The 23930-nt window shown below is 42.9% G+C and overlaps 1 protein-coding gene across 1 annotated transcript in view; it reads right to left on the bottom strand.

The window, feature by feature from the left end:
• SVOPL (SVOP like) overlaps positions 1–13576 on the bottom strand; it is a 67073-nt gene extending 53497 nt beyond the window's left edge. The window contains exons 1-2 of the mRNA XM_040437411.1: positions 13478–13576; positions 8116–8217 (exon numbers count right to left, since the gene is read on the bottom strand). Of these exons, the coding sequence (XP_040293345.1) occupies positions 8116–8194 (79 nt within the window). The 5' untranslated portion in view covers positions 8195–8217; positions 13478–13576. The remainder of the gene's footprint in view (positions 1–8115; positions 8218–13477) is intronic.
• Between the last annotated feature and the right edge of the window lie 10354 nt (positions 13577–23930).

Raw genomic sequence — 23930 nt, 5'->3', positions numbered from 1 at the left:
ATGTATATTTATGCTGCATAGCTGATATAAATATTTATGTAATGTGTATGGCAGCCTTTGTATAATATATACAGAGTTGGAAGGCTTCCATGGGCAGTATAATATATATATATATATATATATATATATATAGAAGACAAAAATCGGACTGCACTCCAAGCATATCTTCAAAAAATGTGTTTTATTCACCCATTAGGTGGCAAAAGCGACGTTTCGGCTCAAGCATGAGCCTTTCTCAAGCTTGAGAAAGGCTCATGCTTGAGCCGAAACTTCACTTTTGCCACCTAATGGGTGAATAAAACACATTTTTTGAAGATACGCTTGGAGTGCAGTCCGATTTTTGTCTTCTATAAGTGGGTAAGCACCTTTTACCGTACTTGGACATTGCACCCGTCTATTTTTCCACACTTCTCAGGGTGGTGCTGCCAGTGGTTTCTTATTTTATATATATATATATATATATATATATATAATGAAGAAAGACACCGCGGCACATCCGTTTAGTGAAAAAAGTGGGACCCTTTATTCACCCATACAACGTTTCGGTCCGCTTGCTGGGACCATTTTCAAGCTTGAAAATGGTCCCAGCAAGCGGACCGAAACGTTGTATGGGTGAATAAAGGGTCCCACTTTTTTCACTAAACGGATGTGCCGCGGTGTCTTTCTTCATTCTACATCATACACCTTGGTAAGGTGTTTTCACTGCTGGCACCCAAACATTCAATACTGAGGAGTGCTGCCTTGAACTTTCATTTCTATATATATATATATATATATATATATATATATATATATTACAGTGCCATGTAAATAACATCAGCCCCTACAATGCAGCCCCATGTAAATTACATTACCCCTCCAACATACAGTCCCAGAAGCAAAGTGTACATGAATGAGATTTATCTAATTTCATACACATTTCTTGTACTGTATTAGGGCTCATGCATACAGCTGTTGACCCGTTGCTCCATTCATTCGGACCGCAATTTGCGTGTGGTTTCCACTGACTTATCCATCCACACCACAAAAAAATAGAACATGTTCTATTTTCTTATGGGGCGAAAGCACGGTGAGAAACCACAAGGAAGCACTACTCCATAGTGCTTCTGTGGGGTTCCGTGCTTCCGTTCTGCACCACACCTTTCTTTCGGCTAGGGCCCGTATACTGTGGACCTGCTGTTTGTGGCCTGCACATGTTCGTGTGCGGGGGGGGTTTATTGTTCGCCCTGTTGGTAAAATTCCCTAGAAACGGCCCTGCCCATGGAGGCTCTACTAACCATGAGTAAATCAACTACTACCCCCATTGGCCCACCTTTAATTGGATATGCTTTGTGCCATAAAAAGTGTTTGGGGATATATCTTGTATTGATGTTGTATATTGTATACATTTTCAGGTACCCATGATTGATTATTCCTTACTGCTGTAGTTGGCATTTTGCCTGAAGATGCAATTTATTATTGTATTTTGTATTTTATTTTTGTATGTTCCATGGTAAAATGTATAAGTGTCTACAGAAAATGATTATATCATAAAAACAATGAAAACTATTTGATTTAAAAAAAAAAGCACGAATTGAGGGTAAGAAGCAGAATCTCTCTTTACTGAGAGCTACCCGCCCGTATTTATGCAGGTTCCCATCTGGTGGACACTCCCCTAGGGGGACCAGATGGAAGACTGTGACACCGGACAGATAAACAACAATTCAGGACACACAGACACAATACATCCCCACAATGCATCATGGTTTCCTCCTCTCTGCCCCGGAGACAACCGAGGAGTAATTCAATTATCTCTCAGGACAAAGGAAGATCGCCACTATACACGTGGGGACAACAGGACAGAAATCCCCATTCAAACATATAATGTCACAACCCTTGCAGTAAACATAGACACGTACCCTGGAGACAACCAAGCAGTAATTCCATTGTCTCTCAGGACAAAGGGAAATCGCCACTATACATGTGGGGACAATAGGACAGAAATCACTACTCAAACATACAATGTCACAACCATTACAGTAAACATAGACATGTAACACATCCCCAGATAGCTCTGGTCTGAGTGCATATTATTAGGTAAATGGCACTTCAGACTGCACGAATACAGTAGAATCGCCATGGAGCCAAAGTTTTTACTTTCACATAGTCTTTCGTTATCCAAATGGGCTCCATGGCATAGCAATCTGGGGTATCACTGTTCAAATCGGGCAAGTACCAAATGACCCGAATTTCATGTCTTAAATAACCGAAATACATTGTTGCAACAAAGTATCAGCCAGAGTGTAACTGTAACAGACTAGTATTTGGAACTGTTAATAATTCCCTCTAGCTTAACTAAGGCCCCAGTTCCAGCTGAGGAAAAACAGCCCCAAAGCATGAGGCTGCCACCACCATGCTTCACTGTGGGGATTGTGTTCTTTTGGTGATGTGCAGTGTTGTTTTTGCACCACACATATCTTTTGGAATTATGACCAAATAGTTCAACCTTGGTTTCATCAGACCATAACATCTTTTCCTACAAGCTTTTGGGAGACTTCAGATGTGTTTTTGCAAAATGTAGTCTTGCCACTCTACCCCATAGCCCAGACATATGAAGAATATGGGAGATTGTTGTCACATGTACCACACAGCCAGTACTTGCCAGATATTCCTGCAGCTCCTTTAATGTTGCCGTAGACCTCTTGGTAGCCTCCCGGACCAGTTTTCTTCTCGTCTTTTCATCAATTTTGGAGGGACGTCCAGTTCTTGGTAATGTCACTGTTGTGCCATATTTTCTCCACTTAATGATGACTGTGTTCCATGGTATATCTAATGCCTTGGAAATTCTTTTGTACCCTTCTCCTGACTGATACTTTTTAACAATGAGATCCCTCTGATGCTTTGGAAGCTCTCTGTGGACCATAGCTTTTGCTGTAGGATGCGACTAAGAAAATTTCAGGAAAGACCAACTAGAGCAGCTGAACTTTATTTGGGGTTAATCAGAGGCACTTTAAATGATGGCAGGTGTATGCTGACTCCTATTTAACAGGATTTTGAATGTGATTGCTTAATTCTGAACACAGCTACATCCCCAGTTATAAGAGGGTATGCACACTTATGCAACCACATTATTTTAGTTTTTTTTGTTTTCTTTCCTCCACCTAAAAGATTTCAGTTTGTTTTTCAATTGAGTGGTACAGTTTATAGGTCACATTAAAGGTGGAAAAAGTTCTGAACTGATTTATCTTTGTCTAATTTTTTTTTACATCACAGAAACCTGACATATTAACAGGGGTGTGTAGACTTTTTATATCCACTGTATATATGTATATATATATATATATATATATATATATACACACACACGCATACACATGAGCTATGCAGCATGCATACTCATATTATATATGTATATTTATGCTGCATAGCTGATATAAATATTTATGTAATGTGTATGGCAGCCTTTGAATAATATATACAGAGTTGGAAGGCTTCCATGGGCAGTATAATATATATATATATATATATATATATATAATGAAGAAAGACACCGCGGCACATCCGTTTAGTGAAAAAAGTGGGACCCTTTATTCACCCATGCGACGTTTCGGTCCGCTTGCTGGGACCATTTTCAAGCTTGAAAATGGTCCCAGCAAGCGGACCGAAACGTCGCATGGGTGAATAAAGGGTCCCACTTTTTTCACTAAACGGATGTGCCGCGGTGTCTTTCTTCATTCTACATCATACACCTTGGTAAGGTGTTTTCACTGCTGGCACCCAAACATTCAATACTGAGGAGTGCTGCCTTGAACTTTCATTTATATATATATATATATATATATATATATATATATATATATATATATATTACAGTGCCATGTAAATAACATCAGCCCCTACAATGCAGCCCCATGTAAATTACATTACCCCTCCAACATACAGTCCCAGAAGCAACGTGTACATGAATGAGATTTATCTAATTTCATACACATTTCTTGTACTGTATTAGGGCTCATGCATACAGCTGTTGACCCGTTGCTCCATTCATTCGGACCGCAATTTGCGTGTGGTTTCCACTGACTTATCCATCCACACCACAAAAAAATAGAACATGTTCTATTTTCTTATGGGGCGGAAGCACGGTGAGAAACCACAAGGAAGCACTACTCCATAGTGCTTCTGTGGGGTTCCGTGCTTCAGTTCTGCACCACACCTTTCTTTCGGCTAGGGCCCGTATACTGTGGACCTGCTGTTTGTGGCCTGCACATGTTCGTGTGCGGGGGGGGGTTTATTGTTCGCCCTGTTGGTAAAATTCCCTAGAAACGGCCCTGCCCAGGGAGGCTCTGCTAACTATGAGTAAATCAACTACTACCCCCATTGGCCCACCGTGCCTCACGTGTTGCCCCTGCGGACCCAGTCGCTGCATGGTCCCATGTTGTAGATGGGTCCAAATTGACAGAAGGCGGGGTCAGCAATACTATAGTGCAAAATACCATCCCAGCAAAACCAAATACCACAGCGCAGCACAATATAGTTCCCCAAAAGCTGCTCATCTGTGGTGGCGATAAATAGCTGCCATTTTCTTTCCTCCTCCTCCAGTTGTCTCTAATTAAGATATGGAGCAGGGGACTTAGGAGGTGAAGTGCAGCCACAGCAGTTAATTTCAGGAGGACATGTACGGTCGCTGGTCGGGTACGTAAGTACCTGATTCTCACAGCATTAATTGCTGCAGAGAGCTCATTATGTACCCGGCCAGTGGTAGAGAAGAGGGCTTGGACAGCCCTCTGCGCATCGGCCCATTGGGAAATTTCCCTGTAGGGTCTATGGCCAGTCCGCCCCTGGCATCAGGTAGCAACAAGTGCAGCAACCTCCAAAGGAGCATGTGGATGATAGGAGTGGTATTTGTGGCTCTGGGGGTGGTAGTAATACTCATAGTTCAAGGTAGCAATGTCAACTGTGACGCTCCCTAGGGCTGTACAGTAGCTGGAGTGCGCACAATTTCTTCCCTTGGGCATATTGGGGCTCCTGCCTGGTTGTAGTTGGGAGGGCAGGTGGGCAGATAGAGAGGCTGATGGATGGTGAAGTCAATAACCAACCCGACTTGAGTAGTAGTACATATTGCAGTAAAATGTTTCAAACTATATATCACAGTGTAATCTTTCTTATAGCATTGTATAGGTAGAAACAATGATGGTGATGATGTCTTTGTCTCTGTCTCAAGACAATTTGCAGTATCTTCAAAATAACCACAGCCTTGCAATTAGGTTCTTGTTAACCCTTTCTGCAATTCCCTGACTGAGGGATGCAGTTCTAAGACATGTATGGCTAGTCCGTTCCAAAGAGAGGTAGATGCCAGGGGTAATGATCCTTTCTACAGCAGTAAAGGCTCTTAAGCCATAAACAAGTGAATATCTTGCTGTCTGAAGCTTGCGTGGCCTGTTAGGTTGTAGACGTTCTTATTGCCTTCTCTCAGGGGTTCTCTGGTAGTGAAGTTGCTTCTTTGGCAGCTGCAGCCTCAGAGACTGAGGTTCTCTGATCTTGGGTCTAGTCTGCAGGAACTCTCTCTTACAAACGGCCGTCCTGTAGCTTTCCTCAGATTGCAAAATTTTAATTAAAGCCAAAAAGGCTCTTAACCTAACTTGAACTCGTGATCAGTTTGGGTGAACATTCTCCATTAGCAGACACTAAGTGAGTGCACATCTGCTAGCTGCACAGATCATGCGCACTAGCTAGTTAATATATTCATTTATTTCTAAGTCAGCATGCAAACCTGTACTGCACATCATGTGACTGAGATACCGCCTCTGTTTCGCTGTGATTTGTTCAGCGGTATGACAGAGGGGGTTGATACCTTTTGGTTGATAGGTTCATGTGTGCGATCTGGATTCCCTCCTATAAGTGTGAATGGCTATTTCCCTTGTCATTTAGGAAACCGGAGTGTTATATATCCCGTCATTGGCTAAGGTCTTCAATTCTGCCCAAACCCCCTGAAGAAGCCAGGTCACTGGCATGGGCGTCCGCAGGGGGGTAAAGTGCCCCCTCCTGGGGCCCTGGAAATCTGTGACTGAGTCCTGCCTCTGCTCTGCAGCCCCATCTCCATAGTCATCTGTATCGCCATCCTCAGGACAGCGATACAGATGACTGTGCTGAGGCAGGGGAGGGAGAGGCGTGTCCCTTTCCCTTCCTCTGATAGGCTGTAGGCACTAGGCCGGCAGCCTACCAGAGGCCGGCGCAGATGGCGCGATGACGTCATCGCGCCACCTGAGCCGTACAGCGCGGGACACATGCCGGAAGAGGCCTGCATCGCATCGCTGCCATGGAGGTAAGTATAAGTGTTTATTTTTTTTTGTGTACAATACTGGTGGCTACTGACACATAATGGGGGTCTCTGGCTACTGGCACATAATGGGGGTCTCTGGCTACTGGCACATAATGGGGGTCTCTGGCTACTGGCACATAATGGGGGGCTCTGGCTACTGGCACATAATGGGGGGCTCTGGCTACTGGCACATAATGGGGGTCTTTGGCTACTGGCACATAATGGGGGTCTCTGGCTACTGGCACATAATTGGGGGCTGTTATTATTGGCACATTATTGGGGGCACTATAGGGGCATCTACTGAGGCCACAAAGAAAGAGTGTTTTATATGGGGGGCTCTGTACAGTAGAATTTTATACTGGGACACATTATGGTGGGTACTATGAGGAAGGGGGGAGAGGAGTACTATGGGGTCATCTATGGGGGGCACTAAGAAGGGGTATTTTATACTTGCAAATTATGGGGGACACTGAGGGCATCTACTGGGGCATTTTATACTGGTACATTATGGGGGGCACTAGGAGGAAGGGGGGAGAGGAGCACTATGGAGGCATTTACTGGGGGCACTATATAGGGGTATTTTATACTGGCACATTATGGGGGCACTATGGGGACATTAGCTCAACTGGGGGCATTACAAGGGGGTATTTTTTGCACTGTCACATTATAAGGAGAATTATTTCTACTGGGGGGCATTATGGTGGGCTTTATTACTCCCACATGGTATGACCCCCTAGTAGCAGCACCATCCTCTCTCTGCTCTGCTATTCCTCTGCCCCTTCTCAAAATCCTTATGAAATCTTTCTCATTAGGATAAAACACAACATCAGCTCCGCCGAGCCCCCCAGCCAAGTGTTGAAGTGGTGAAACATGTGAAATATGTTTATGTTATACACATATAGCCTACACTGTGCCACACAATATACAGTATACCGCTACACTGTGCAGTCTGTTCTATAAGCACCATTGTTTTGTGGCGGCGGACAGAAAATAATCTGGAAGTGCCCCTCCTGAGACCAGGCTCTGGATCCGCCACTGCACAGCTCATACGTTATTATTCTTTGTGATAATGAATATGCCCCTCCCCTTCATTACATTCTCAGAAACAAGCAGAGCATGGATGTCAATAAAATTATGCCCCCCCCATCCCCTGGAAAAATTTCTGCGGACGCCCATGGTCACTGGTGAAACATGTCAGAGGGGCAGTTTTAGTTTTTAAGTGTTTGTTTGTCCATTCCGATGCAGGCAGTCAGCTAGGTACGTTTTTAACTGAAGTGTTGGCTCATAGCCGTTTTAATCATACTAATAAAAGTGATGTTTTAAATTCACTTCAAACCTGGGTCAAGTTAGGTTAAGAGCCTTTTTGGCTTTAATTAAAATTTTGTAGTTAATGCACCTTTACCCAAGCTAGGTCCTTATTGGTAAACAATTCCTCAGATTAGACTCCTTAACCTAACCAGGGGGTGGTCCTGGTTCATCACACCAGTAATCTAAACAGTCTGTCAATTTTTTTAACTGTTTGGTTGCTTATACACTGCTATTAAGTACACACCGAATACAACTAATCACAACATTTAAATCAATAGCATTGCATTAACCCTAACCCTTTGCAGTAGTCCTACTGAGGTACTGCACAAGGAGTGTCGCACTACAACCAATGGCAATTGTGCCTGTCTGTCCCTGCATATTCTATACCCCAGGGATCACACCAATGGCAAAGCATGCTGAGAGATGAACCACAGTTCTAGCAGTCATTTTGTGTCCTATCTCCTGATTACTAGCTTAAAAAAATAACCCCCCTTTGCCATCATACTTACTCTTTGAAGGTTCTGTGACACGAGGAGCCATTTCCTCCATCTTCACGGTACTCACATATTTCGTCAGCTGAGGCTCCATTATATTTCATGTGATTCTTGAAACTGAGAAAACGTGAGAGAATAAGGCTGGGTTCACACTTGAGCATTTTACAGCGCGTTCAAACGCGCTGTAAAACGCTCAACACATAAAAACCAATGCTTCCCTATGGCCCTGGTTCTCACTTGAGCGTTTTACAGCGCTGAAAAACGCGCTGTAAAACGCCCTACGCTCAAACAAGTACTTGAGCTTCTTTGGGGCGTTTTGACGCGCGTTTGTGGCCATAGGACATTGCAGTCAATCACACAAACGCGCGTCAAACGCGCGTTTACTATTGCAAAAAACGCTCGTCAAAAACGCGCGTCAAAAACGCGCGTTAAACGCGCATATCAAAGACGCTCAGGTCTGAACCCAGCCTAAATGATCAGAATTACAAGACACACAGGAGTGAAATGAGGATGTGAAAATGGCCACTATATATATATATTTATACACACACACACACATATTGCCCATGTGGTACCCTCTCTGCTGCTTTTTTATTTATCTGGTAAATTATGTAGAATATATTACATAAGGCTCTTATCTCCAAGCCCGGTAAGTCTGATATTAGGTCAGGTTATTTGTTAATATTGCCGTTGTGTAATTTAAAGGGCTATTCCCATCTCAGACAATGGGGGAATATCGCTAGGATATGCCCCCATTGTCTGATAGGTGCGGGTCCCACCTCTGGGACTGCTTCAATTCGCTTCAGTGGGGCTGACGGAAATAGCTGAGCCAGTGCGATTTGTATTGCCGTCCCCAGGACAGCGATACAGATGGCTGTGCTGCGGCAGGGCAGGGGAGGGAGAGGCGTCGCCTTTCCCTGTTCTTCTGATAGGCCGCAGGCACTAATGCCTGCGGCCTATCAGAGACCGGCTCAGGCGGCGGGATGACGTCATTATCATCACGCCACAGCAGGGACACAGGCCGGAAGAGGCCTGCTTCACATCGCTGCTGATGAAGGTAAGTATTAGGCCTCTTTCACACGGGCATTGCGGGAAAAGGTGCGGGTGCGTTGCGGGAACATGCACAATTTTTCCGCGCGAGTGCAAAACATTGTAATGCGTTTTGCACGCGCGTGAGAAAAATCGGCATGTTTGGTACCCAAACCCTAACTTCTTCACAGAAGTTCGGGCTTGGGATCGGTGTTCTGTAGATTGTATTATTTTCCCTTATAACATGGTCATAAGGGAAAATAATAGCATTCTGAATACAGAATGCATAGTACAATAGCGATGGAGGGGTTAAAAAAATAAAAATAAAAATAATAATTTAACTCACCTTAATCCACTTACTCGCGCAGCCCGGCTTCTCTTCTTTGCTGTGTACAGGAAAAGGGCCTGTGGTGACGTCACTCCGGTCATCACATGGTCTATCACATGATCTTTTACCATGGTGATGGATCATGTGATGACCGGAGTGACGTCACCACAGGTCCTTTTCCTGTACACAGCAAAGAATAAGACAGAAGAGAAGCCGGGCTGCAAGAGCAAGTGGATTAAGGTGAGTTAAATTATTATTTTTTTTAACCCCTCCAGCGCTATTTTACTATGCATTCTGTATTCAGAATGCTATTATTTTCCCTTATAACCATGTTATAAGGGAAAATAATAAAGATCGGGTCCCCATCCCGATCGTCACCTAGCAACCGTGCGTGAAAATCACATCGCATCCGCACTTGCTTGCAGATGCTTGCGATTTTCACGCAGCCCCATTCACTTCTATAGGGCCTGCGTTGCGTGAAAAACGCACAAAATAGAGCTTGCTGCGATTTTCACGCAACGCACAAGTGATGCGTGAAAATCACCGCTCGTGTGCACAGCCCCATAGAAATGAATGGGTCGGTATTCAGTGCGGGTGCAATGCGTTCAACTCACGCATTGCACCCGCGCGGAAAACTCGCCGTGTGAAAGGGGCCTTAGTGTCTTGGTTTTGTTTTGTTTATTTGGGGGGGGGGAGCTGGCACTATGGGGGCATCTGGCATTTCTTACAGCCCCATTTTTTTGGGGGTGGCACTCTGGTGGCATTTATAACTTACTCATTTTGGGGGGGCACTATGGGGGCATTTCTTACTGGCACATTATGGGGGGGCACCATGGGGGAGAGGAGCAATATGGGGGCATCTGGGGCCTCTAAAGGGCTTTTTTTTATTGCCACATTATGGGGGTACTATAGGGGAGAGCAGCACTATGTGGCATCTGGTGGCACTATAGGGGCATTATTTGGGGGCACTATGGGGAAGTGGGGGCTCTAAGGGGGCCTTTTTTTATTGGCACATTATGCGGGGCACTATGGCATCTGGTGGCACTAAGGGGGCATTTTTTACTGGCACATAATACGAGGCACTATAGGGGAGAGCTCTATGCGACACTATGGGGCATTATTTGGGGGCACTATGGAGGAGTGGAGCACTATTGGGGCATCTGGTGGCACTAAGAAGGGGCATTTTTTACTGGCACATTATGGGGGAGAGGAGCACTATAGGGGCATCTGCTGGGGGCACTAAAAAGGGGCATTTTTTTTACTGGCATATTGTGGGGGACACTATGGGGAAAGGGGAGAGGAGCACTATGAGGGCATTTACTGGGGCACTATATAGGGGTATTTTATACTGGCGTACATTATGGGGACATTAGGTCAATTGCGTGCACTTAGCAGGGGTATTTCATGTACTGTCATATTATAAGGAGAATTATTACTACTAGGGGGTATTATGGGGAGCTTTACTACTAGTGGGGGGCTATGAGGAACATGATTACTAGTATGGGCACTATAGGGGCATTATTACTACTAAGTGTGCTCTGGCAGAGAATTATTTCTATTGGTGGGATTTTGGGGAGCACTGTTACTTTGGGGGGCACCCTGGCACAGTATCATCTTAGCACAATTATTTTTTGGGAACATTATCTTTATACTATTAGTGTCTGGGCGCAGTTATTTTTTAGAGCACCTTGTGCCAATAATTGTTGAAGGGGGCACTATCTCTGTGGTAGTAGTATTTCCAGGGGGACTGTTTCTGCAGTATAGTATTGGGGGTGTCAGGAAAGGGTGTTTAGAAGATGTGAAGCTGATGGAAATGTAGGAAACTAATGTCTGTTTGTCAATCTCTGAAAAATCATCATGGCGGTCTGGTCTCAATGGAGAAAATGAGGAAAGAGAACATCTACAACAAAGGTGACATCACTGGATGTAAGAGGTATGTGGCGCTATGTAGGAGAGGAGATGCTCCGACTCCTCCCCCTGCCATTTGCAGAAGGAGGATTCAGAGCTGGGTGAGGACGACGAAAGGGGGCAGCTGGCCACGGGCGGGTGGCAGATGGTGGGGGGAACCACAAGCCTTGAGCAGGATCTGGGGAGGGAGGAGAGCGGAGGAGCTTCCTGGCTGTAGCCTGCTGTTTATTGTATAATGTGAAGCAGGCAGTGCAGCCAGGACAGGCCTCCCCTCTCCATATGATGTGTAGAGACAGGCCTCAACAATAGAATTTCAGTGTTTATTAGGTGGGCCAATTATATATAAGAGGGGCTTTTAAGAATAGGCAGGGTTATAAATTTTGCGTGGCGCGCATGCCGCATTTTTCAACTCCTGCAGGGCTTTTAGAAATGGCCAGGCAAAAGAATCAGTGCAGCACGCTACGCGCACCACATTTTTAAATATGAAGGGGGCTTTGAAAAATGGGCAGGCAAAAGAATTGGCACTTCGGACCCCTTCTAGACAAAATTCCTGGGTGCTCCCCTGCCCGCACTTATACTTAGAACAGAGCCCGCAAAGTGCTGGAGTGTGCAGCGCACATACGCAGCCACCATCTATTCATTCCTATGGGAACGCTGAAAACTGCTCTGCAATTTTCGGCAGTTCCATTGAACTGAATGGGACGAGCACTGCGCAAACACGGGCACCGCAAGCACGGGCATTTACTTCTATGAGTGTTATGGAAATTGTTGAGCCAGCGCATGTCAATTTTTGGCACTCCCATAGGAATGAAAGGAGGGCGGCCGACACTTCACGTGCTCCATTCTAAGTAAAGGTGCGGGTCCCAGAGGATAGGATATGCCCCCAATGTCCAAGATGGGAATACCTCTTTAATTCCCAATATTACAGCACAGCATTGTCTAAACTGCAGTTTCCTAACAAGTGCTGATAAAACAAAGTGACAATGGATCCACATTAACCACTCACAGCTAATGGCAACTCATAGGAGACACCAATGATTATTACAGGAAAACTACAGTCACATAAAATACAGTATAACTAAACATATATCTTCACTTTGAATGTCCCTCCAATCATACATACTGTATGTCGCACCATGCTGAGTAATGTGTTAGCAGCAAGGAGAGGTAGAGGCATGGAAGCAACAGCTATAATGCTTTTCCATTGATAGAAGAATTTACCTACTACAATACTGCTTCCTATGTACAAAAATATAAAAGTATAATACTACCCACTAGGTAGAAGAATATAATTACTACAATACCACTCTGTACATGCAAGAATATAATTACTGTATTGTATTACTGTCCCCTATGTACAAGAATATAACTACTACAATACTACTCCTATGTACAAGATTATACCTAATATAACACTGCCTCCTATGTACAAGAATATAATTACTATATTACTGCCCCTATGTACAAGAATATAACTACTGTAATACTGCCTCCTATGTACAAGCATATAACTACTATAATACTGCCCCTATGTACAAGAATATAACTACTGTATTACTGCCCCTATGTACAAGAATATAACTGCTATAATACTGCCTCCTATGTACAAGAATATAACTACTGTAATACTGCCCCTATGTACAAGAATATAACTACTATAATACTGCCTCCTATGTATAAGAATATAACTACTGTAATACTGCCTCCTATGTACAAGCATATAACTACTATAATACTGCCCCTATGTACAAGAATATAACTACTGTATTACTGCCCCTATAGATGCACACTGGGTTCACAGTGGGGTACATTCATCAGTTGTCATAAAAGTAAAATGGCTAAAAAATGTTACCTGCTTTTTATCATCTATATTTAGAGGGTGTATTTAAGCAGTTGTATTAATATAAGTAATCGTGACTTGACTTATGGCTTATACACTATATATATCTCCTGGGGGGAGAATATTTATATGAAGCAGATGGAAACTGGCACATAACTGATCCCTGAACCCTCATACCTTTACTGCATTTATTTTTCTAGTTTGTGAATTGCAATAATTTTCCCCTAAATTCTTCATTTTTACTCGATAAGAGCAGTCACTGGATCTCTTACCTGTTACTTGTGTCCCTGCGGCTTCATCTGCTCTGAGGAGCCTAGTGAGAGGTTACCTCAGGTATCTGCACTTTGGCCACACCTCAAGCCAAGGGACATTCACCTTCTTAAAGGAAAATGGCTTGAAACAAGATTCTGGTGAGGGAGATATATCAAAAAGTGAGCAGCCAGCCAAGGGAACCAGTCAGTCTGTAATGGTAAGAATGTAATTTCTATGTCACATTGCCAATATGAGTCTCCTATAACCAGGGCAAGCATGAGAGATAGTTGACCATCTACTGTAGGATCGCAGAAGTTCAGATATTTATAAAAAGACCCAGCCTGGAGAGCAGTGAACGGAGGGAACAGGTAAGAGGCTGTGCAAGGGGGACACCCCAGACGGGACCTCCGCGATTTATCTGCTCATATCGAATTTTATATACCAAATCTGCAAATAACTTTTCTATCACATAAGTAATCTCCCAACTATCACATAACATCAAGTGACTATCATTTTGGGAAGAAAATATAATCACCTATATTAAAAATTATTGTTTTATTTGGATGAGTTTTATAATTGTACACGCTAAATTAATTGTTTGAGCACTATATATTTTGTCGAGTATTTGTTACATCGATTATTTGCACATTGCACAATTATATTTTTCAATTGTGAAGAGTTAAAGTTCGATATCAAAATTATTGCAGAGTATTTATCATTGCAGAATATTGTGAATATTTTAATCACAGAATATTGTAGGGGTAATTTGTGTAATTTTAATAACAATAAATCTAAAATCATTTTAAACTGTTAGATGGTGAGTGCCTATTTTTAAATTTATATACTACTGTAGGAAGCCACCTCACATCAGGTGGAAAGGGGCACAATGTGTTTTCAGAAAAAAAAAGTTTTAACTGTTGCACCACCACCACTTTTCACCTTTTCAGGACATTGGTCTGTGAGTTTTAGAAAAGGGACATGCCATGCAAGAGGAGAACTTGTTTTTGTGTGGCATGCTCCCTCCCCTACACTGCTTGCACTGACTATCTGGCCAGAAGCCTTTGTTGTTTGTCATTGTTCACTAGTGTTCACCTTGCACCCATTGGGTGCATCTAGAAATGCTATAATAATTGTGGCAGCGGGTATATCTGTGACCTGTTTTTGGAGGGTCTTGGAGGGTCTTTGCATTCTCAATAAGAAGAGGGGAATTAACCACTGCAAGGCACCTCTAGGGGGTGGGTTATCTCTCTTAAGAGCAAAAGGAAAGAGCATATTGAAATGCAACACGTCCAATCCTTCTTGCCCCCTGACATCTGCTGTCAGGGAGAGTTGGCTGATTTCCCTGAAAAAAAAAGGGTTAATAAACAACAAAGTTAGACCAGTTACTCCAAACAATATAAAGTGCAGGTCAACGCTACTATGGCTGACATGCAAAAGCAAACTCCTCATGCGGGTTCAAGCAACATTCATATAATGTGTAAGGCAACATTTACTGCAGTATAAGATTCTACTTCCAGATGGATTACTTAGTATATTAATGCCACAGAGCAGCAGAAATGTGCTGTCAGGTAAAGTCACTCTAGCGGTCTGACCAGATGGAGAAGAAAAGGAAAGTGAACATTTACAAACAAAGAAGACGTCACTGGTGAGTCAGTGGACTGATAGTAAATACTTACAGTGCTCATGAGATAATTCTGGAGCATATTCCACACCTTATATTGTCAACTATATAGCTTAAAGGGAACCTGCCACCATGAAAACGCAGTGCAATCTGCAGGCAGCATGTTATAGAGCAGGAGAAGCTGAGCAGATTGATATATAGAGTTATGTAAAAAGATTCAGTATAACTCGTATTTTATACATTTACATTTCTGCTCATTCTGAGCTTTGAAGTGAAGGAAAAGGTCCTATCAGTGATTGACAGCTATCTCTGTATACACAGTCATAGAGGGAAGGCTGTCCATCACGGATAGGACCGCCTCCTTGACTTCAAAGCCCAGAATGAGCAGAAATGTAAATGTATAAAATACAAATTATACTGAATCTTTTTACATAAAACTTTATATCAATCTGCTCAGCTTCTCCTACCCTATACCTGCTGCCTGCAGATCAGACACCAGGTTCAACGTGACAGGTTCCCTCTAAAACATGGAAGTGATGCCTTTATCTTTGTCTGTAATTGGAATCATTTGTCTAAGGCACCAATACACCCTGTCCCTACCTGCCCATAGATATGGCCTATATCATAGAAATGCTATGATGAAATGGATGGATCAGACCCCAAACTCTGTCCATTACCACAAACATGCAACCCCCAACATTTACACACACATTATCTGTGAATCAGCCACATAGAGGGGACATGAATTATCCCTTATTTCCACCTGTAATTAAGGGAATTGCAGAGATCAGATCCTACAATTACTCAATGTTCTGTATATTGGACACCTGACACCAAAATATCAGAGTCAGAGTTAGCCTGGCTACGTGAAAAATGTCCCAGGCAGCAGTAAATTATCATCACCATAGAGATTTGCTGGCAAGGAAATAATTACCCATGAATAGAATGTGACCTGGATTACCAAGATTAAAGTTCCTACCCATGAGGGCGATGGGGAAATAGTGGATAGGACATCAGCAGTGCCTGGACTCAGATCAGTCACATCACTTCGAACCCCTCACTCTGCAAAGCTTTATGGTCCTAAAATTGAAAATCCACAACTTATATGTCACAAAAACGAGTTTCTACCTTGAGTTAAATGGAAACCATGAATGATAAAATCCTGTTTGTCTGCAGCTACCACTAGAGGCAGCTCATTGCATACAGATTATTTGGATCAATGGGAAACATATTATACTGTGTAACGTGAGCTCCCCCTACTGGTGGATGCAGGTAGCAGATTTTTTAAAACTATAGGGGGAATTTAGCATCAGCTTTGCACTAGGATTTTGGCATAAAGAAGTCGCAAATTTTGACACATGCTGAATTTGCACTAAATATTGCAGCGGAAATTCTCCCTGCAGAAAGTGAGTGAGGTAAACCAAGAGGGGTGTGGTCTCAATCAATTTGAGATAAAATAGTGCTAAATCTAGTGCAAATCTATGCAAGATTAGTCCAAGATGAGCAAAATTTATTAACAGGAGCATTTCACTCCAGCGCATTTCAGTTGAAGAATGGTGTCTGAAACACCAGCCTTGGGGTCCATTCACACGTCCGTGGAATGGGTCCGCATCCGTTCTGCAATATCCGGAACGGGTGCGGACCCAATCATTCTCAATGGGGCAGGAATGGATGCAGACAGCACACAGTGCATCCGCATTTCCAGAGCGCGACCGCGATCTTCCAGTCCGCAGCTCCGGAAAAAAATAGAACATGTCCTATTCTTGTCCGTAATTGCGGACAAGGATAGGCAGTTCTATGGGGGTGCCGGCTGGGTGTATTGCGGATCTGCAATTTGCAGATCCGCAATACACTACGGACGTGTGAATGGACCCTTAAAGAGAACCAGTCACCTCCAAAAACCATCCCAAGCCGCCAGCAGTACCTGAGAGTAGCCCGCAGTGTGTTTCTAATGATCATTTTCGTTCAGCAGTCAGATGTGGTAAAAGCTCAGAAAACGTTCTTTTATCTCCTGCCCGCGTGCTTCTCTAGTCATGCTTGAAGTCAAGGGGGCAGCGGCCTCTTTGCTTCAAGTCAAGATAACCACGCCCCCTTCCCTGCCCCTTCACTGTGACTGACAGCGCTTATGCAGAGTTTGGCAAAGCCAGCCGAACTGCCAGCTGTCAGTCACAGCGAAGCGGCAGGGAAAGGGGCATGGTTATCTTGACTTGAAGCAAAGAGGCCGCTGCCCCCCTTGACTTCAAGCATAACTAGAAAATAGCGCGGGCAGGAGATAAAAGAAAGTTTGCAGAGCTTTTACCACATCTGACTGCTGACGGAAAAAATTATCATTAGAAACACGCTGCTGGCTACTCTCAGGTACTGCTGGCGGCTTGGGATGGTTTTTGGAAGTGACAGGTTCCCTGTAATACATCTCCCCCTATGTCTATGCAGTGGGTTTGGAGCTCTGTATCAGGATATAATGGATATTGCCTGACATCAGAAACCAGAATGAACAGTTTGCTCCCAGTTTTTGATGTGTCGGTGGCACACTCGAGGCGTTCTTCTACTATAACAAGAATTTAACGCCTTCTTCTTCTTTCCCCGATCTCCGGCGAAGGCTTTGTTTGATTAGTGGAAGGTTCTCAAGCGCTGCTGTTGACATGTTCTGTGCAGATGGAATTCACTGCCTCTACCTGTGACCGAACAATGGGATCATTTATCCAAGGAGATTTTATATTTTAATCTGCAGAAAATGGCAGTTATTACTTTACAGGACATTTATGTAACTGAGGATCAGAGGTGGGAAGATCTTGCCAGACAATTGTCTTTTCAGCACTGGATTCATAGTTTTTCCAGTATCGTGTAACGAAAGCTTAAAACTGTATAAATGAGAACTTCTACAAATGTCTAATAGATGTATCCAAAATCTTTGTGCTTGCTGTCAGTGAATTACAACAGTTTAGTTTACATTCAGAGGTAGTAAACCTGTACATAACTAGTCCTGCACTCAGCCGAGACTCCAGACTGATACACTGTAGCAGACATCTGTGCAGCTAATGCTGTTGTAGTTATCGCCAGGTACCCACTTTTTGCTGGCCCTTGGCACATATACAGGGAGTGCAGAATTATTAGGCAAATGAGTATTTTGACCACATCATCCTCTTTATGCATGTTGTCTTACTCCAAGCTGTATAGGCTCGAAAGCCTACTACCAATTAAGCATATTAGGTGATGTGCATCTCTGTAATGAGAAGGGGTGTGGTCTAATGACATCAACACCCTATATTAGGTGTGCATAATTATTAGGCAACTTCCTTTCCTTTGGCAAAATGGGTCAAAAGAAGGACTTGACAGGCTCAGAAAAGTCAAAAATAGTGAGATATCTTGCAGAGGGATGCAGCACTCTTAAAATTGCAAAGCTTCTGAAGCGTGATCATCGAACAATCAAGCGTTTCATTCAAAATAGTCAACAGGGTCGCAAGAAGCGTGTGGAAAAACCAAGGCGCAAAATAACTGCCCATGAACTGAGAAAAGTCAAGCGTGCAGCTGCCAAGATGCCACTTGCCACCAGTTTGGCCATATTTCAGAGCTGCAACATCACTGGAGTGCCCAAAAGCACAAGGTGTGCAATACTCAGAGACATGGCCAAGGTAAGAAAGGCTGAAAGACGACCACCACTGAACAAGACACACAAGCTGAAACGTCAAGACTGGGCCAAGAAATATCTCAAGACTGATTTTTCTAAGGTTTTATGGACTGATGAAATGAGAGTGAGTCTTGATGGGCCAGATGGATGGGCCCGTGGCTGGATTGGTAAAGGGCAGAGAGCTCCAGTCCGACTCAGACGCCAGCAAGGTGGAGGTGGAGTACTGGTTTGGGCTGGTATCATCAAAGATGAGCTTGTGGGGCCTTGTCGGGTTGAGGATGGAGTCAAGCTCAACTCCCAGTCCTACTGCCAGTTTCTGGAAGACACCTTCTTCAAGCAGTGGTACAGGAAGAAGACTGCATCCTTCAAGAAAAACATGATTTTCATGCAGGACAATGCTCCATCACACGCGTCCAAGTACTCCACAGCGTGGCTGGCAAGAAAGGGTATAAAAGAAGAAAATCTAATGACATGGCCTCCTTGTTCACCTGATCTGAACCCCATTGAGAACCTGTGGTCCATCATCAAATGTGAGATTTACAAGGAGGGAAAACAGTACACCTCTCTGAACAGTGTCTGGGAGGCTGTGGTTGCTGCTGCACGCAATGTTGATGGTGAACAGATCAAAACACTGACAGAATCCATGGATGGCAGGCTTTTGAGTGTCCTTGCAAAGAAAGGTGGCTATATTGGTCACTGATTTGTTTTTGTTTTGTTTTTGAATGTCAGAAATGTATATTTGTGAATGTTGAGATGTTATATTGGTTTCACTGGTAAAAATAAATAATTGAAATGGGTATATATTTGTTTTTTGTTAAGTTGCCTAATAATTATGCACAGTAATAGTCACCTGCACACACAGATATCCCCCTAAAATAGCTAAAACTAAAAACAAACTAAAAACTACTTCCAAAAATATTCAGCTTTGATATTAATGAGTTTTTTGGGTTCATTGAGAACATGGTTGTTGTTCAATAATAAAGTTAATCCTCAAAAATACAACTTGCCTAATAATTCTGCACTCCCTGTAAAGGCTCATCTTTACTCTGTGTCCCTTCATCAGGAGCAATGGTATATTGTCTGTAGGTGCAGGGTATTTATACCCCGAGGCTAATGACAAAAAGACCGCCAAATTAGTGTGGGAGCATCTCTTGCCGAATGTCTCGGCCTTCCGGAAGCGGAAGTGCCAGGTCGTGGTAGTGCGCATGTCCGGAAGGGTGCGTCTCTGTGGCCGATGCGTGTCAGACTGGAACGCGGCACAATTTCATGCGCATGCCCAGTAGCGCTTTTCTCAGGAAGGACTCGGCGGCCTATGCGCCGGTCCGGAAGTTAGATTTCCATGGTGGTGCGTTTCAAGCTGGAACGCAGGTTCTTTTTCCGGCTCATACGATTTTCCAGGTTGTCCTGTTTCGGTTTATTCTGTGTTTCTCGGGGTAATGGTGTTTTGAATTCATTACTGGGGCATATGAAAGCGCCTTTTCCATTAAAAAAAGTCATTAAAATGTCTTTACGTTAGTTAAAAAAAAAAAAAAAAAGAATAAAAATAGGAATGTATACAAACCAAATGAATAAAATAAAATGAGATAAAATAAATGACCTAAGGGTGGATATATTCTTGTTTGCATCGATATTCACATTTTTGTATTGTTAATATTTTTCAGTTTTTGGGTATATTTGGATATATAAGGTTTTCATGTGGAAATATATCTATTGGTCATAGGGTCTGAACGTAATAGAGATATGTAGAGGGATATATAGTAGTGGGATATATGGTAGGTCAGTGGTCTAATATGGGAGTACAGCTGTTGGTCATTGGGTCTGGATATATTATATTAGTAGGACCGGGGTCTAATGTGGTGTCGGGGGGTTAGGTTTGGGTATTTGGATCCTATCTGTATTGTTGGACAACATGACCACGGGTCTAATATACTTTATTGTTTGGTGTGCTATGTCCATTGGTGAGATATAATAAACTATATCAGATTGATAAATAAATAAATAGATAGATATAGGTTTTAGTTTAATTTGACTCGTATGCACCTCTAGAAATATATATAAATCCACTTGCTCGCGCAGCCCGGCTTCTCTTCTTTGCTGTGTACAGGAAAAGGACCTGTGGTGACGTCACTCCGGTCATCACATGGTCCATCACATGATCTTTTACCATGGTGATGGATCATGTGATGCACCATGTGATGACCGGAGTGACGTCACCACAGGTCCTTTTCATGTACACAGCAAAGAAAAAGAAGAAAAAGACAGAAGAGATGCCGGCTGCGCGAGCAAGTGGATTAAGGTGAGTTAAATTTTTTTTTTTTTAACTCCTCCAGCGCTATTGTACTATGCATTCTGTATTCAGAATGCTATTATTTTCCCTTATAACCATGTTATAAGGGAAAATAATAAGGATCGGGTCCCCATCCCGATCGTCACCTAGCAACCAAGCGTGAAAATCGCACCGCATCCGCACTTGCTTGCGGATGCTTGCGATTTTCACGCAGCCCCATTCATTTCTATGGGGCCTGCGTTGCGTGAAAAACTCACAAAATAGAGCTTGCTGCGATTTTCACGCAACGCACAAGTGATGCGTGAAAATCACTGCTCATGTGAACAGCCCCATAGAAATGAATAGGTCCTGATTCAGTGCGGGTGCAATGCGTTCAACTCACGCATTGCACCTGCGCGGAAAACTCGCCCGTGTGAAAGGGGCCTAAGGGTTTGAGTGGTGCGGCCTACATAATACAGGTTGCAAGGGCATTGAAGCAAATAGATTATATTTTTGCTTGCGCATGTCATTGATTGTTGGAATATTAGTTTCCCTATGGGATGTGGAATATCAGTTTCCCTTTCTGCAGTTTTTATCATTTGGCAACATTTGCATTTTTTTGTGCCACATTTGGAGGAGCCCTTAAATTCTGGCGTTTTTTTTTTGTCTGTTCTGTTTTTTCTGGGGTCTTGTTTTTTCGGGCATGATGGGGCCAAAATATTTTTTTAGGGCTTTTGCTCTCCGAAAGGTAAGTTTGGGCATTTTTGGTATTTCTTTGCCTAATATAGGGTCTTTTAGTAGTACAGACCAGTGTTTTGTTAAAATTCATCTGATTGTTTGATGGTTTTGATTGTATCTTGTTATTAGACCCGGTCTGAAAGGGGTTTCTTTCTCTTTTGTGTATTTTGTTCTGGGTTGGAGACTCTGTTTCTGGTCTATTTGTGAAATTTTCTTTTTTGAATCCTTAATAAGCCGTGGGGGATATCCCTTTTCTATGAACCTTTTGCTCAGGGTCTTTGGAGGATGCCGTCAATGTATTCAGATAAATTAGAAGTTAGGGAGTCTATGCCCGAGATTATGGGTCTACCAGGGGGGTCCTTCATGGATTTGTGTATTTTGGGGAGAAAGTAAAAGCGTGCGGTTGCTGGATGTGTTATTTTTAGGTATTTTTGTTCTTTTTTATCTAGAATTCCTAAAGATGATCCCTGGTGTATAAGGTCATGAAGTTGGGTCCTATAATTTTTTGTGGGATCTACTGTGAGGGGTCTGTAGTAGTTTACATCTGATCTTTTTCATCTGGCAGGGAAATAATGATGACCTTAGAACATTTATCGACACACTCAATAAAAATTATTGGAACCTAAACCTAACACTAGAATCCGACCCAAAAAATGCAGTTTTCCTATACCTCCATCTCAACAGTAAAGATAAGATTATTTCCACCAGCACACACTTCAAAAATGTAGACGCAAATAGCTTTTTAGATTTCAACAGTTACCATAAATGGAAAACTAACATACCTTTCAGCCAGATGAAACGAATAAGACGCAACTATACCAACAATGACACGATGAAAACACAACTAGAGACCCTGAGCAAAAGGTTCATAGAAAAGGGATATCCCCCACGGCTTATTAAGGATTCAAAAAAGAAAATTTCACAAATAGACCAGAAACAGAGTCTCCAACCCAGAACAAAAGACACAAAAGAGAAAGAAACCCCTTTCAGACCGGGTCTAATAACAAGATACAATCAAAACCATCAAACAATCAGACGAATTTTAACAAAACACTGGTCTGTACTACTAAAAGACCCTATATTAGGCAAAGAAATACCAAAAATGCCCAAACTTACCTTTCGAAGAGCAAAAACCCTAAAAAATATTTTGGCCCCATCATGCCCAAAAAAACAAGACCCCAAAAAAACAGAACAGATAAACAAAAAACCACCAGAATTTAAGGGCTCCTCCAAATGTGGCACAAAAAAATGCAAATGTTGCCAAATGATAAAAACAGCAGAAAGGGAAACTGATATTCCACATCCCATAGGGAAACTAATATTCCAACAATCAATAAAATGTGCAAGCAAAAATATAATCTATTTGCTTCAATGCCCTTGCAACCTGTATTATGTAGGCCGCACCACTCAAAACCATAGAGAGCGGATGAATGAGCACAGATCAAACATAAAAAGAAAATTTTAAACACATAGTGTATCACAAAATTTTTCCTTACTACACGAGGGTAATCCCCTGGATCTTAAAGTAATTCCACTGGAAAAATCCCCCTCCTTCCAACAACTCTGTCAGAAAGAGATGTTCTGGATTTATCAGCTTAATACCCTCACCCCATTTGGTTTGAACGAAAACACTTGAACACGCCAATTACTAAACACCCAAAATGGTCCTCTTGCCAAAATTGTTATACTTATATAGGGCGGCGCCAATGTCTCTATCCAAAAAGCATTTCTCACTACTGGACAGGATGTTCACCCCTTTTCTGTGGCGTAATAAATTCCCCAGAATAGCAAAACAAACCCTCCAGGCATCTTATGGGCAGGGTGGTTTGGCGCTGCCGAATCTTTCTCTCTATTATGAAGCGGTACAATTGAGTTATGTAGGATGGTGGATCAGAGCTGATGCGAGCAACCCGGCAGTTGTTTTAGAAGTGGCTCTAGTGGGATCCTATGAAGCCCTTGCAAATTTAGCATACAGGCAGGGGGCTTATGCAGCGCATATCTTCACGCCTGCAATGGCGGCGACGTTAGCAATCTGGAAAAAGAGAGTGAAGGTGCATATGGTTCAAAAGAGTGGGGAGAGCTGGTCACCATATTTACCACTATGGAGGAATAAAGTGCTCCCGGAATTGATATCTCTCCCGGATTTTGAGTTCTGGCCTCAGAAGGGCTTGCGATATCTCACTTAATTGTACGAAAAAGGTTTATTCAGATCTTTTAGTA

This window comes from Bufo bufo, chromosome 1 (assembly GCF_905171765.1).
Source record: "Bufo bufo chromosome 1, aBufBuf1.1, whole genome shotgun sequence".
NCBI lineage: Eukaryota > Metazoa > Chordata > Amphibia > Anura > Bufonidae > Bufo > Bufo bufo.
This window is presented reverse-complemented; position numbering and strand designations above follow the sequence as displayed.